The following is a 13,625-nucleotide window of genomic DNA, read 5'->3' on the forward strand; positions in this document are numbered from 1 at the left end:
TTACAGCCCCTCATCCTGTTAACCTGTCATACCAGTTCTCAAGTTTCTAACATCCCCATGTCACCTGCTCTTCTGGTTTTGCTCCTCCTTGAGGAGCAAGTTCGAGAATGGTGTCTCCCATAAATTCATGCTGGTAATTGTTCTTCTTCTCTGCCTTATGATTTCTGTCTCCTGAGTTACCTTCTTATCCTTCTCACTTCTGGTGGTGGTCTTCCTTTCTAGACCTACAGCTTTCATCTGTATTCTAAAACCATCCTATCCCATACCTTACTTGACCTTAGCAATTATATATTTAAACTTAAAATCTCCAAATAACAACCTTTCCACTATTTCATCTCTACTTTGAAACAAGTGTTGGTCTCCCTATGTAGGGATTGGAGCAGAACAAAGTAAAAAACAATTCACTTGATCTCATCTTCCTTTATTTAGAATGCTATTCTTCCTTCCTCTGACTAAATCCTAGCTGTTTCAAGGTGTATCTCAAATTCTCCCTTTTCTGTGAACTTCTAAACTGTGGTAATCTCCTTCTTTAGCAGTCCTGTTTCTTATGACTTATTTGGTAAATAACCAAGCATTGTTCTGTTTTTGGTGGGTGGATGGGCAGGGTAACTTTATTTTGATGTAATTGCAAACTTACAGAAAAGTTATAAGATTAGTATAAGGAATTCCCTTATACCCTTTATTCAGATTCATCAGTTGCTTTATATTTTGCCCCATTTGTTTTATCAGTTTCCATATACATGTTTATAGAGTCAAAATTATATTCAAATGTCATCGTATTTTCTCAACTATTTGAGAATTTATATGTCAGAATTTTTTTTTCTCTTGAATAATTCCCCTTCTCAAATTATCCTTTTAGGTTTATATATTATAATAATAACTTGGTTGATGATTTTTTTTGGAAGTTTTAGAAACTGTAACCCTCTGTTTTTAAAAACAGGTTGTACTTATTCCTTTGAATATTAGAGTATGAATCACAAAACTTGAGTGGACCCAAAGAAGTTTATCAGTGTTGCACAAATAAGAATGGTTTTCCTTTTCACAGTCCTGGAAGATATTGCTCTTTGGTGCAATAAACTTAACATGTACTGGCTTCCTGCTAATGTGGTGCAGCTCCACTAACAGTATAGGTATGTCACTGTTCTTATTTTTATAGAGTTAATTATTAATTTCACTTTTATTGTTCTCATTTTAAATAAAGGTATGTCTTCCTTAACATAGAATATATTATTCTGAAATATAACTTTAAAGATTTAAATGAGGGAATGTATTCCAAAAGTATCTTGTTATGTTCTGTTTTGGCCCTGTCGCTTGGCATGTGGGATGTTAATTCCCCAACCAGGGGTTGATCCCCTGCTCCCTGCGGTGGCAGTGTGGAGTCTTAACTGGGACTGCCAGGGAAGTCCCCCAAAAGTACCTTGTAAACTATAAAATTTGGTTCAATTGCTAGGAATTATTTAAAATGAGCTTCTTCAAAAAATTTAAATCTATTTGAAAAACGGAGATTTCTTTCTATTTTTTGACTGAGATGTAGTTGATTTATGTTATTATATTAGTTTCAGGCGAACAGCATAGTGATTCAGTATTTTTATAGATTATACTCCACTCAGAATCACTATAGGGACTTCCCTTGGTGAGGAAGCTATATATGAATGCATTTGATTTCATATATAAGTGATACCGTATAGTATTTGTCTTTCTCTGACTTATTTCCCCAAGCAGAATATACTCTAGGGTTCATCCATGTTGCTGCAAATGGCAAAATTCATTCTTTTTTATGAATGAGTAGTATTCCTTCCAGCATATGTGTCTGTTGATGGACACTTGGGTTGCTTCCATATCTTGGCTACTTTAAATACTGCTGCTGTGAACATTGGTTGCATGTATCTTTTTGTGAGGTATTTTTAGTGTGATAGATTAGTTCTTCAATTTATATAGTGTTTAAATAAGATTTTGAGGTTTATTGAGTTTTCCTTAAAAAGTAAAACCTCTTAATATCTTTCTTGTGTTTTTAAAAACCTCTTATATTTTTATGTATCATTATTTGTTGTATTTCCTAACTATGGATTCAGTAACATTTCAATCAGTCTTTCTGTTGTTTTGCAGCTTTAACTGCCTATACTTACCTGACCATTTTTGATCTTTTTAGGTAAGTTTTTTTTTTTTTTTTTTTTTAGGTAAGTTTTAAAAACTCTCCTTAATGTTTTGAAGCTTATACAGAATTTGTCATCAACTATACTTCATTTAAAAAAAAAGAGAGAGATGTCCGAAGACTTCCCCGTTGTTTTACTCCTGACCTTAATTCATGGTTATATGGGTGTTTTGTTTTTTTTTTTTCTATTTGTTAAAATGTACATATGTGCTTTATGCACATTTCTGTATAAATGTCCTATTTTCAATAAAACAATAAAAATAAAAGAAGAGTTTATTGCACTGAATTTATGAAGTTTTAAGTAAAGGAAAGTAGTCTGTGAAATAAGTAAAATTATCAACATGGATCATGTATACAAATAAACACAATTAGAAGATATGCTGGAAAAAGATATCCCATTTACATAGCAACAGAAAAATACCCAGACATTAGGTCAGTTGCCTACCTATAGATGAGTCAGCTGTGACCAGGGAGCAGGAACATATAAGAGCATACCAGTTCCCACTGGAACTGTGTAGATGGGAAAAGAAATGAGGGATATTAACAACTGCAAAGCATGTATGTGATTGTGAGATCGAGAGACAGCCTGTCGGCTCCTGCTTTTGGGGACCTTTCGTATTTCCCGTGTGTGTGTACAGACGTGACCGAGCGACTCTTTGAGACCCCATGGACTGTAGCCTGCCAGGCTTCTCTGTCCATGGGGATTCTCCAGGCAAGAATACTGGAGTGGGTTGCCATGCCCTCCTCCAGAGGATCTTTCCAACCCGAGATCAAACCCAGGTCTCCCGCATTGTAGGCGGATTCTTTACCGTCTGAGCCACCAGGGAAGCCCCATGTTTCCAATAAAGATTGCAAAGTGCTTGGACAATGATGTCTCCAATATCTGTGCCATAGGTGTGTTATGAGGATGTCTTTTCATCAGTCACATAACTAAATCTTCTTGATGAATCTAAAACAGATAGTTGTTACCTGAATTTCACACTGTAGTAAATTGTTTTAGAGTGAATTTCCACTATACTTGGAAAGCAACCATAACTTTACCTCATCTAGAATATTGTCAAGGTCTTATTAATATTTAGTTTAGCTTTTAACATAGATTAAATAAAGTTTATCAAAGTTGAAATGTTTATGCCTAGAATCAAGTAAATATTGTTATTGTGTTATTTTTTGCAGGCTTAGTTACCATTTAGGTTGGATAACTTACTGAGTAGAGGAAGTATGAGTTTAAAGTATTCTATTTAACTGTCTTAATGGTGTATCATAACTTCTGTTTCTCCCCATGTTAAAACTCACAGTTAGGGTGTTTATTGTGATTAGATTATAAATTATTAGAATAATTTATTAGTCTGTGAACACTGTTAACTTTTAGCAACTTAGGTATTCTGAAAGCTAAATTTCTTTCTGTATGTCCTCTAGCTCTCGTTCTAATGCTGAATTTATTTGCCTTTTTACTTAGTTTGATAACTTGTTTAATAAGTTACTGGGTGATGATGAGGAAACCTAGCCCTGCGTATTCATTTGGGTAAGTTCAATTTACTTTATTTTCTGCTGACTTATTGCTATTAAAATTAGTAGTTAAACTACTAAAGAGCTAGCTTGAATATTTCTAGAAAATAAACATTGCCTGTTTAGTGTGATAGTAATAAATAGTAAAAGTAGATTTTAAAAAGCATCTTCTAAGAGGATTCTAGATAAGAAACATAGGTGTTTAAAATTAAATCATATTGAAGTAAAATGTTCACATTAGGTTCTTTGCTATTTTACAAAACAAATTTTAACATAAAATGTTCATTTTAAGGTCTTTGATACTTTGGTAATTTTTTATTTCAGTTAGAGAAAGTACAAAGGATTTTCATGTATGTATCTTCTAGATGTTAAAGTAAGTGGGATACATTTTCACATTAATGCAGTGGTAGAGATGTATTTTTATCATAAGACTAGATTTGTGACAGCAACAGACTGACAAAGATTTTGATATTTCTGTGTCTCTAGTTTAGAAATTGCTGAAAGCTGGAAAGTGATCTTTTATATCAGAGGATTTTTAAAAAAAAAAACTTATTCCTTTATTTAGCTGTGCCAAGTCTTAGTTGCAGTATTTGGGATCTAGTTCCCTGACCAGGGATTGAACTCAGGGCACCTGCATTGGGAGTGTGGAGTCTTAGCCACTGAACCACCAGGGAAGTCCTGGATTTTTTTATTATATTAGAAAAAGAAATGAATTCCCTTCAGATGCAAGGAAAGAACTAGAAAGAAAAACTTAACCTTGGTGAAGAAACTGCTGAACCAGACTTAACCTTTCTTTTCCATACCATTCATTGGGATTATATTCTTTTGAACAAAATCAGGTTTTATTTACTTAAATAATAGGACAGAATGAACATGAAATTTTAATGCAAAATGAAGATATTTATGTGTCACTGAAATTTGATAGAGTTGGACTGTTACTATGATAATCATTTGTAAGGAATAGATATCTGTATATGGAAATCTTAACTCTTGAGTCAGGCTTTTGGTGGTGACAGAAATCCAACTCAAACTAATTTGGGAGGGAAATGATAATGTACTTTTTCAAAGTGTGGGAAGACCAAGGTGAGCTGGCATAGGGACACTCAGGACATTGTCTTTCTCTCACCTCAGTGGCCTGCTTTTCTCTGCACGTCAGGTTCGGGTTCTCAGACCACTTTTCTCCACTCTGCTGCAATGATAACTTCTAGCAAGACTTGGAACCTTCTCACCTTCCTCCTAGAGAGGAAAGGACTCTTCCCCAGCTCTAGTTTCGAAAATCATGAGAAAGAGCTGTTGGTTTGTCCACCTTGGTATAGATGTTAGTCTTTTTAGTTCAGCTCCTATGGCCAGGATACAAGGTTTAATAAAGACATGACAGCTCCCATTTTGGTCTCATTGCTTAGAGAATAGGAAACGAGAGAGCAATTAAATATAATTACAGTCAGTTGCATAGCTTGAAGTATCATCTATATCTGGTAATTCCAAAATTCAGTTCTGCAGCACTGAGATTTATCTCATGTCAGTGTTCCTTTCATGCCAGCTTCACATGGATGCCTAATTGATGTCTTAAATTCAAGCTAAATTTCCTGTTTTGTTTTCTTTCCCCAAAATCTGTTCCTCTGAAGTTTTTCCCATCTTAGTAAATACACAGCCACTTAGTTGCTCAGGCAAAATCCTCAATTATTCTCTCATCACCCACATTTATCCATCAGGGGATTATGTCAGGATAATTTACAAACACATCCAGAATCTGCCTCTGCCCCCATTTCTATCTCCAGTACTACCATCGTAACCAAGCTACCTTCATTTCTTGCCGTCGTCAACATCCTGCATCCTAATCCTAACTAGTCCGCATACTTCTGCTTTTACCAACCCTTGTAGTCCATTCTCTGTGAAGCAACCAATGTTTGGGTTTTTTTTAAGCCTAAGTCATGCTATCATTCTACTCCTTAAAAGCATCCAGTTGTTTCCTATCATATAATAAAATCCTGATTCCTTTCCCTTGCTTATAAAGGCTTTGTATGACTTAGACCCAGCCAATTTCTTTTCAAGTTACCATTGTCATGCCCTCTGTCTTTGTGTCTATAATTTGAATATAACTTATTCTTGCTTTAGGATCTTTATACAGACTCTTCTCTTTCCTTGAGTTGCTCTTCACCTGTTTCTTTCAAGATAAGCCCAGTTTTGTTATTCCAGTCTTAATATTACCAAGTGCTAATATCATTAAGTGACTGGGTCCAATTTAAAATGAATTCTAAAATAGATTACCTAGTTAGTCTCTTGTCACATCAGACTGGACTTCCCTGGTGGCTCAGACGGTAAAGATTCTGTCTGCAATGCAGGAGGCCCAGGTTCAATCCCTAGGTTGGGAAGATCCCCTAGAAAAGGGAATGGCAACCCACTCCCAGTCTTCTTGCCTGGAGAATTCCATGGACAGAGGAGCCTGGCAGGCTGCAACCCAGTCCATGGGGTTGCAGACAGTCGGACACGACTGAGTGACTAACACTACGCATCAGACTACTATAATTCTCTGTATAGAACTTATCAGTTATTTGGCTTTTTGTCTTCCCCTTTAAAATATAAATTTCTTGGTAGCACTGGCTGTTATCTTATTCTTTTCTTATATCCTTGTACAGTTCGATGAATTTTAACAGATAAATACACTTGTATAACTACTATCTGAATCATGATATAAACCATTATAAATTCCCCCAAAGCCTCCATTAATGACTTAAGGTTGAGTCAGAGTCAAACGCTGACAAAAGTAACCAGTATTCTGATTGCTGTCATTGCAGATTATTGTTGCCAGTTTTGAAATCATATAAATGGGATTGTAATATGTATCATCATATAGCAGTAATTCATTCTTGTTCTTTGCTCTAATATTCCAATATACCAACATACATTTATATGTTCAACTATTGAAAGAAATTTAGGTAATTTTTAGCTTTTTGTTATTATGAGTAAAACTACATATGCTCATTTTGTACTTTTTTTGGGTATACACATGTGCTCATTTATGTTGGGCATATGTCTTTGAGTGAAGTTACTGTCACAGGACTTGCATATATTCATCATTAGAAGATAGGATAATACCAAGCAGTTTTCCAGAGTGGTTTTGCATTTCTGCTGTATACATTTCCGCTGGCAGTGTATCTGAGTTCCAGTCGCTTCATGTCCTTACCAACTGTTGGTATCGCCTGTTTTTAAAGGCCATTCTAGGATGTGCAGTGGTATCTCATTGTAGGTTTAAGTTATCTTCTTGATGAATATTGGAACACTTTTTCTTATGTTTATTAGCCATTCAGATTACCCCTTTGCTGAAATGCTTGTTAAAGTGTTTTATCCATTTTTAGACTGGGTTGCTTATTTTTTCTTACTGATCCATAGTTCTTTCTCTTTCATTCTCTTAAAGCTATCTTCTGATGCATGGAAAGTTTTTAATTTCAATGATCAATTCAGTTTATCAGTCTTTTCCTTTATGGTTAGTACTTTTTGTGTACTTGTCAAGAAATCTTAGCCCAAGATCATGAGATAGTCTTCCCTGTCATTAGAAGTTTTACAATTTGACCTTTCACATATAGGCTTAAAAATCAAACTAGAATTTGGTTTTTGTATATGGTTTGAAGTAGAGGTCAAGGCACATTGGTTTCTATACAGCTATTCAATTTGATAAAACATTAATTGAATCAAGGTTTTTATTGCTTTTATGTGCTACTTTTTCATTAATCAAGTAACCATGTGTATGTTGGTCTGTGTCTGGATTTTCCTTTCTCTTCAAGGTGTATTTGTCTGTCTTTGCATTAGTTCTATCCTGTGTTAATTACTGTAGTTTGAAATCTTGTAGTGGTATACTGTAGTGGAAATCTTCCTACTTTGTTCTTTAGACCTTTGCTTTCCTTCACCTTTTATTTCCATGTGTGCCTGTTAGTGTCAGCTTATCAATATCTACAGATAACGTTGCTGCATTTACATAGTTTTTTCATACTCTCCTATAACCCTCTTTTTTTTCATTTACTTCCTTTCATGTCAGTAAATACATTTGTTATATTTTTAATAATACATAATGGTTTTTTGTTGATTCCAACATTTTTTTATTACCAATAACAATGTGATGTATATCCTTAATTATTTTATTATTTCCTGAATTTTGTACCTCCTGGAATTAAACCAGCTGATTTGAGGAGAAAAAAGTAATGTGATGAACATCCTTAATTATTTATTATCTTTTCTGAACATAATTATTTCCTTGAGAAATTTTAGTGTATGTACATGCTACAAGTGTTGAATGCCATTAAACTATGTATAGTGGTAAAAACCAAGATAAGTAAGACAGCAGTCCATGGCCTCTAGCTGATAGTTTAGGGATAATAAGACATATTCAATTAACTACAATTATATGTAGATGTGACAGGCAGTATCAGTTCAGTTCAGTCGCTCAGTCATGTCTGACTCTTTGCGACCCCATGAACCGCAGCACACCAGACCTCCCTGCCCATCATCAACTCCTGGAGTTTACTCAAACCCATGTCAGTTGAGTCGGTGATGCCATCCAACCATCTCATCCTCCGTCGTCCACTTTTCCTCCTGCCTTCAATCTTTCCCAGCATCAGGGTCTTTTCTAAGGAGTCAGCTCTTCGCATGAGGTGGCCAAAGTATTGGAGTTTCAGCTTCAACATCAGTCCTTCCAGTGAACACCCAGGACTGATCTCCTTTAGGGTGGACTGGTTGGATCTCCTTGCAGTCCAAGGGACTCTCAAGAGTCTTCTCCAACACCACAGTTTCAAAACATCAATTCTTTGGTGCTCAGCTTTCTTTATAGTCCAACTCTCACATCCATACATGACTACTGGAAAAACCATAGTCTTGACTAGATGGACCTTTGTTGGCAAAGTAATGTCTGCTTTTTAATATGCTATCTAGGCTGGTCATAACTTTCCTTCCAAGGAGTAAGCGTCTTTTAATTTCATGGCTACATTCACCGTCTGCAGTGATTTTGGAGCCCAGAAAAATAAAGTCAGCCACTGTTTCCACTGTTTCCCCATCTATTTGCCATGAAGTGATGGGACCGGATGCCATGATCTTAGTTTTCTGAATGTTGAGCTTTAAGCCAACTTTTTCACTCTCCTCTTTATAATAGTGGTTAAAACAAAATGGAGTTACAGATAAATAGCCTGGAGACAAAGATTGAGAAGATGCAAGAAATGTTTAATAAGGACCTAGAAGAAATAAAAAAGAGTCAATAGTGGTTAAAGTCATGAATGCTAGAGCCAAAGTGTCTGAGTTTGAAAATCTCTGACTCTTCCACTTGCTAGCTATATGACTCTGAACAGTTACTGTTCCTCTTGGGCTTCAAGTTCTTTATCTCTTACTTATTTATTTTTTTAAAGTGGATAGAATAACCCTCATAAGGATTTAGATGAGGTAATGTGTTAAGTACTTTGACTGGTATCTAACATAAGATGGGTCAATTAAGTGTTAGCTGTTATTATGATAATGAATATTTCTAGAGAATAAAAGCCATAGAGAATATATGTTGTATAAATAGGCACTCTTTCTAAAATCTAAGGTACTCACTGTTTATTATCATTCTAGACACTAGACTTTTTAAACAGTGTTTGGCTTATAGTAGTTAGAATTGTAGTGAGTGAGTAAATGTGTTTTAGAGATGCTAGTTTGTGAATTGAAAAAATTATGCTAATTTAATTAATTTTCCAATTTCAGATTTGAAAGATTAGAAGTCCTGGCTGTATTTGCCTCCACAGTCTTGGCACAGTTGGGAGCTCTCTTTATTTTAAAAGAAAGGTACATTCGTGTACGATGTTACTGTCACTGCAAATTCTACCTCTGCTACCTTTGGACTATGAAAGAATCCAGTGAGACATTCTGGTTAAAAGGGTATACAAATTAATATGAGCAATGCTGGAGATTTGATAATACAGTTTTTTCATGTTTCAGACTTTTCTCCCTCTTTATACCCTTCTTTTATTACCTTTGATACTACTAAGTCCAGTCATAAGTAGATGTGACTAAAAGGAAGAGATTCAGTCAGACATGTTTTAATGCTTAGTATAAACCCAAAAGCAGGTTTGTTAGAGAAAGATTAGACATTGCACCTTGAGGATAATTTGTGGCTCTGCTTGTCTCATCACTGCTTCTGCTGCTGCTGCTAAGTCACTTCAACTAGTAATCAACAGGTCATATTTAAAAGTTTTGTGAATTTATTAGATTAATTATGTATTTAATAAACTTTTTAAACTTGATTATTTAATACATTAACATTATTTCTTTCTTTTAGCGCAGAACGCTTTTTGGAGCAGCCTGAGATACACACGTAAGATTCTGCTTTTGACATATAACATACTATTAAGTTTGATTCCCAGTGATTAATTGGTGTATTATGAAATAGTGATTACTTTGGCCCATACTAGAGTTCAGAGTGTCATAATATATATTTCAAAAGCAAACTCCCCAAATCCAAAGACTCCTTCTTTTCACCCTTAACTGTTCCCAAGCCCCTGCGTTTTTATACTGAACAGAAAGGCCTCTCCAGTGTGATGTCGGGTCGCTGAGTATTTCCAAACCCAGGTGAACATGCTAAACCAGCCCTGTCTTGTCTTCTATAATTTGGATCCCCCCAATCTTTTAGTACCACCTCTAGAAGAGATGGAAATGTTATTATCTATGACATAGTTGCTAACTCTGTGGACCTATTCTGATCAGTTTCATTCAGGGCAGTTTGACTTAACCAGCAGACTATAAACCAAATATCTGTAGCATTTCTAAAAATTTATAACAGCAATTACCTGTAAGAAGATACTGTTAATGCTAAGGGTCTTTTTTGGAGGGATGGGGATCCCATGTAAGATGGAGCAACCATGCAGAACATGGGTCATGGAGCTAGAAACCAAGTTCAAATTCTGAATCTGCAAATACTGAAGCAGACCACTCTGCTTCCTCATCTCCTAGTCTCACTACATGCTGAAATTACATTTTAATATTACCAAGAAAAAAATAACAGTGTTATTCTTTTTAGGGGAAGATTATTAGTTGGTACTTTTGTGGCTCTTTCCTTCAACTTGTTCACAATGCTTTCAATTCGGAATAAACCTTTTGCTTATGTTTCTGAAGGTATGTTTTTGTTTACTATGAATAAAAATCCAATTAATTTCTCATAACAACAAGTCTTTTGCTTGTTTCATTAATTCATAAATCAATGAGAAAGTGTATCCTGAGGAAAAGAGGACTACCTACCCCTAAAGTTCTAAAGTCTTCAGAAAATTATGAAGCAGAAAATTAAGAAATAGAATCTAACTTTTTAAGCTTTAACATATTCCTTAAAAACAAGCAGAAATGACATATTAAATTACATGAGATAAAAAATTATATTTACCAGATAACATGAATGAAATTTTAAGTGTATAAACTACCTAAGAACGCATTTTAGAAGCATCAGTGTACATAGACTAGTTGATGTGCTCATTGCAAATAATTGTATTTTGTTAATTAACTTCGTTCCCAGGAACACTCTGGGACGATGATGGGTGGGCATTTATTTGAAAGTAGCCAAATTTTAGTCCTTTTGATAAATTCTTTTACTTTCGAGTCTTTAAAAGTTCAGGTAGAATTTTTCATGTTAGTGGTCTAAGTTATTGACGTTTTTCACTAATTTCAGTGTTTTGGCATCCTACTCCCCCACGCCAGGTTAACCAGGTTGGACGCTGGGGGAGTTTTACCTCGCTTTACACTGAGGCAAAAACAAAGGTGGGCTGTGTACACACACCTGCACTGCGAAGGAAGAAGAGGGGAGGTCTTTTTAAGTCACACTGACTTGGATAGCAAGATAACCAGGGGAAGAAAGCTTTCTGAAATACCCATTCAAGCTTAAACAACTTCCTAAGTGTCATGAAGTATGAGTTGTATTTTATGAATTAGAGTTTAAGAATTACTGCATAAACTAGAAAATTAAATAATGATATTTATGATCATCAGAGTTATTTTGAAAAAACTTTATTAAAATACTGTTATACTCATTCTTGAAATTTTAAGATGGTACAAAGATTTAGAAACTATGTTTCCCTGAAGAGTAGAAAGATACAAGAAGGAAACAGTACTGGTAATCTCATGAGCCAGAGATAATGTCTATTAACATGTCTGTTTTGTTCCTTTATTTTTTGTTCTGTGCACATATGTATATTTTTTTACATACTTAGAATTGGATCAGTTAAAAATTTTATGTTTGGCTTTTTTCATTCAACTTTTCATCTTGAATATTGCCTGTCATTAAATAATCTTTGAAAAATAATTTTTGAATGCTTGCATAACATTTTGTCATGAATATTTTAAAAAACTAGTCTACTGTACATTTTCAACTTTTCCTTTTAGCTGTAACCACCTTTTTTCTATCAAATTTCTTGTATGCATTTCTAATCTTCTCAGAGAAAAAATTATAAATGGGTTAAAGATACAGTATTTGTTTAAGTGTTTGATATATTTTGCCAGGTTTATTTCCAGAAAAATCATCTAGTTTGTATTTTTATTAGCTGGAAATAAAAGTTTGCAGAAGCATCAAGATTTACAACATGAGTTGAAATTTGAGTGAAAAATAGTTTAAAGCACTTTCTGCCAGGCACTGTGCTCAATATTTATACAGAACCCATTTAATTCCTCCTATAACCATATAAGATAAATCATTTTACTCTCCTCACTTTACACTGAGGCACTGGGAGATTTAGTCACTTGTCTCAGGCTATATATCTAGTCAAGGGCAGGGTTGAGGTTGAAGCCAGATATTCTGGCATCAGAGTCTGCTTTAACTGCTGTTCTGGGCCACTTTTTATATGGCTTGCCAATCTTTTCTACATCATGGTGCATATAAATGAGAATTTCTGTAGCACCCTGGGGTAAATGTAAGAGTATGCTTGCACCTGGAGGCTACATGTCCCGGGTCAGTCCCTGACTGGCATCTGCATGTAGCCAGATACCTGGCCTCTCTGAGAGCTAAGAGAGTTAGTAATTGGTGAACCTGCAACTCATTCTCAACACACTGGTTAGGAAGCTGTGCTTTGCAGTATAATAAGCCTTTAAAGCTTCAAATTAATAGTAACGATGACATATGTAAGTTCATTGATTCCATCAGATCAGCTATGTACTGTAGTTGAAACTACTTTTCATTTAGTATCCTAAAGGCATAAAAAAGAAAAAAGTTCTAGATATAATGTATCCCTTTGTAGTGTTACATAGCCATCATGAAATTTATTTTTTAAATTTAAGAATCAAGTATTTCTGGTAATCTAATAATTGTTTCTGGTAATTTTGATAATTTAAGTATTTTCTTTTTAAAGCTGCTAGTACGAGTTGGCTTCAAGAGCATGTTGCAGACCTTAGTCGAAGGTGAGATGTTTGGGGTTTCATAAAATTCATATTGTTAAAGGAATGCACAGGAAGCACATCTGTTATGGGAACTTAACATTATTCATTGCCGAGGTTACTAAATGAATCTCACAGATCAGATTCTTCTTTTTCCTTCACTTTTTCTTATTTTTTAATTGATGATACAAAAGAGAACTTTACAAGTGAGAGATTTGTTCCCAAATCCTCTTTGTTAAACAATTTATGATACTAAAATACAAGTCATCTTTTATACAGTTTTCATTATTATTACATAAGTTTTACTAAAGAATACTCTTTTTGTTTTTTCTTAGCGTGTGTGGAATTATTCCAGGACTTAGCAGTATCTTCCTTCCCCGAATGAATCCATTTGTTTTGATTGATCTTGCTGGAGCATTTGCTCTTTGTATTACTTATATGCTAATTGAAATTAAGTAAGTATTTTTTATTGCTCTCAAATGGATTTCTGTTCCTGGGGCCTGATTTTTAATGCATGATGATTAAGTTTATAGCATGTTTATGACCTGTGCTACTTTGGTCGAGTCTTGTCCTCAAGTGTCTTCATCTGAAAAATTAA

The 13,625-nt window shown here is 34.7% G+C and overlaps 1 protein-coding gene across 3 annotated transcripts in view; it reads left to right on the forward strand.

The window, feature by feature from the left end:
* Positions 1-13,625, forward strand: part of SLC30A6 (solute carrier family 30 member 6) — a 45,217-nt gene that overhangs the window by 8,190 nt on the left and 23,402 nt on the right. The window contains exons 3-10 of one of the 3 annotated variants that reach the window (XM_043468267.1): positions 1,046-1,130; positions 2,107-2,149; positions 3,609-3,674; positions 9,383-9,463; positions 9,957-9,992; positions 10,695-10,789; positions 13,003-13,051; positions 13,363-13,482. In XM_043468267.1, coding sequence (XP_043324202.1) covers positions 1,046-1,130; positions 2,107-2,149; positions 3,609-3,674; positions 9,383-9,463; positions 9,957-9,992; positions 10,695-10,789; positions 13,003-13,051; positions 13,363-13,482 — 575 coding nt within the window. Of the gene's footprint in view, positions 1-940; positions 1,131-2,106; positions 2,150-3,608; positions 3,675-9,382; positions 9,464-9,956; positions 9,993-10,694; positions 10,790-13,002; positions 13,052-13,362; positions 13,483-13,625 lie in introns of those variants that run through there. The other 2 variants (XM_043468268.1, XM_043468269.1) reach the window with 2 other exon arrangements.

This window comes from Cervus canadensis, chromosome 5 (assembly GCF_019320065.1).
Source record: "Cervus canadensis isolate Bull #8, Minnesota chromosome 5, ASM1932006v1, whole genome shotgun sequence".
NCBI lineage: Eukaryota > Metazoa > Chordata > Mammalia > Artiodactyla > Cervidae > Cervus > Cervus canadensis.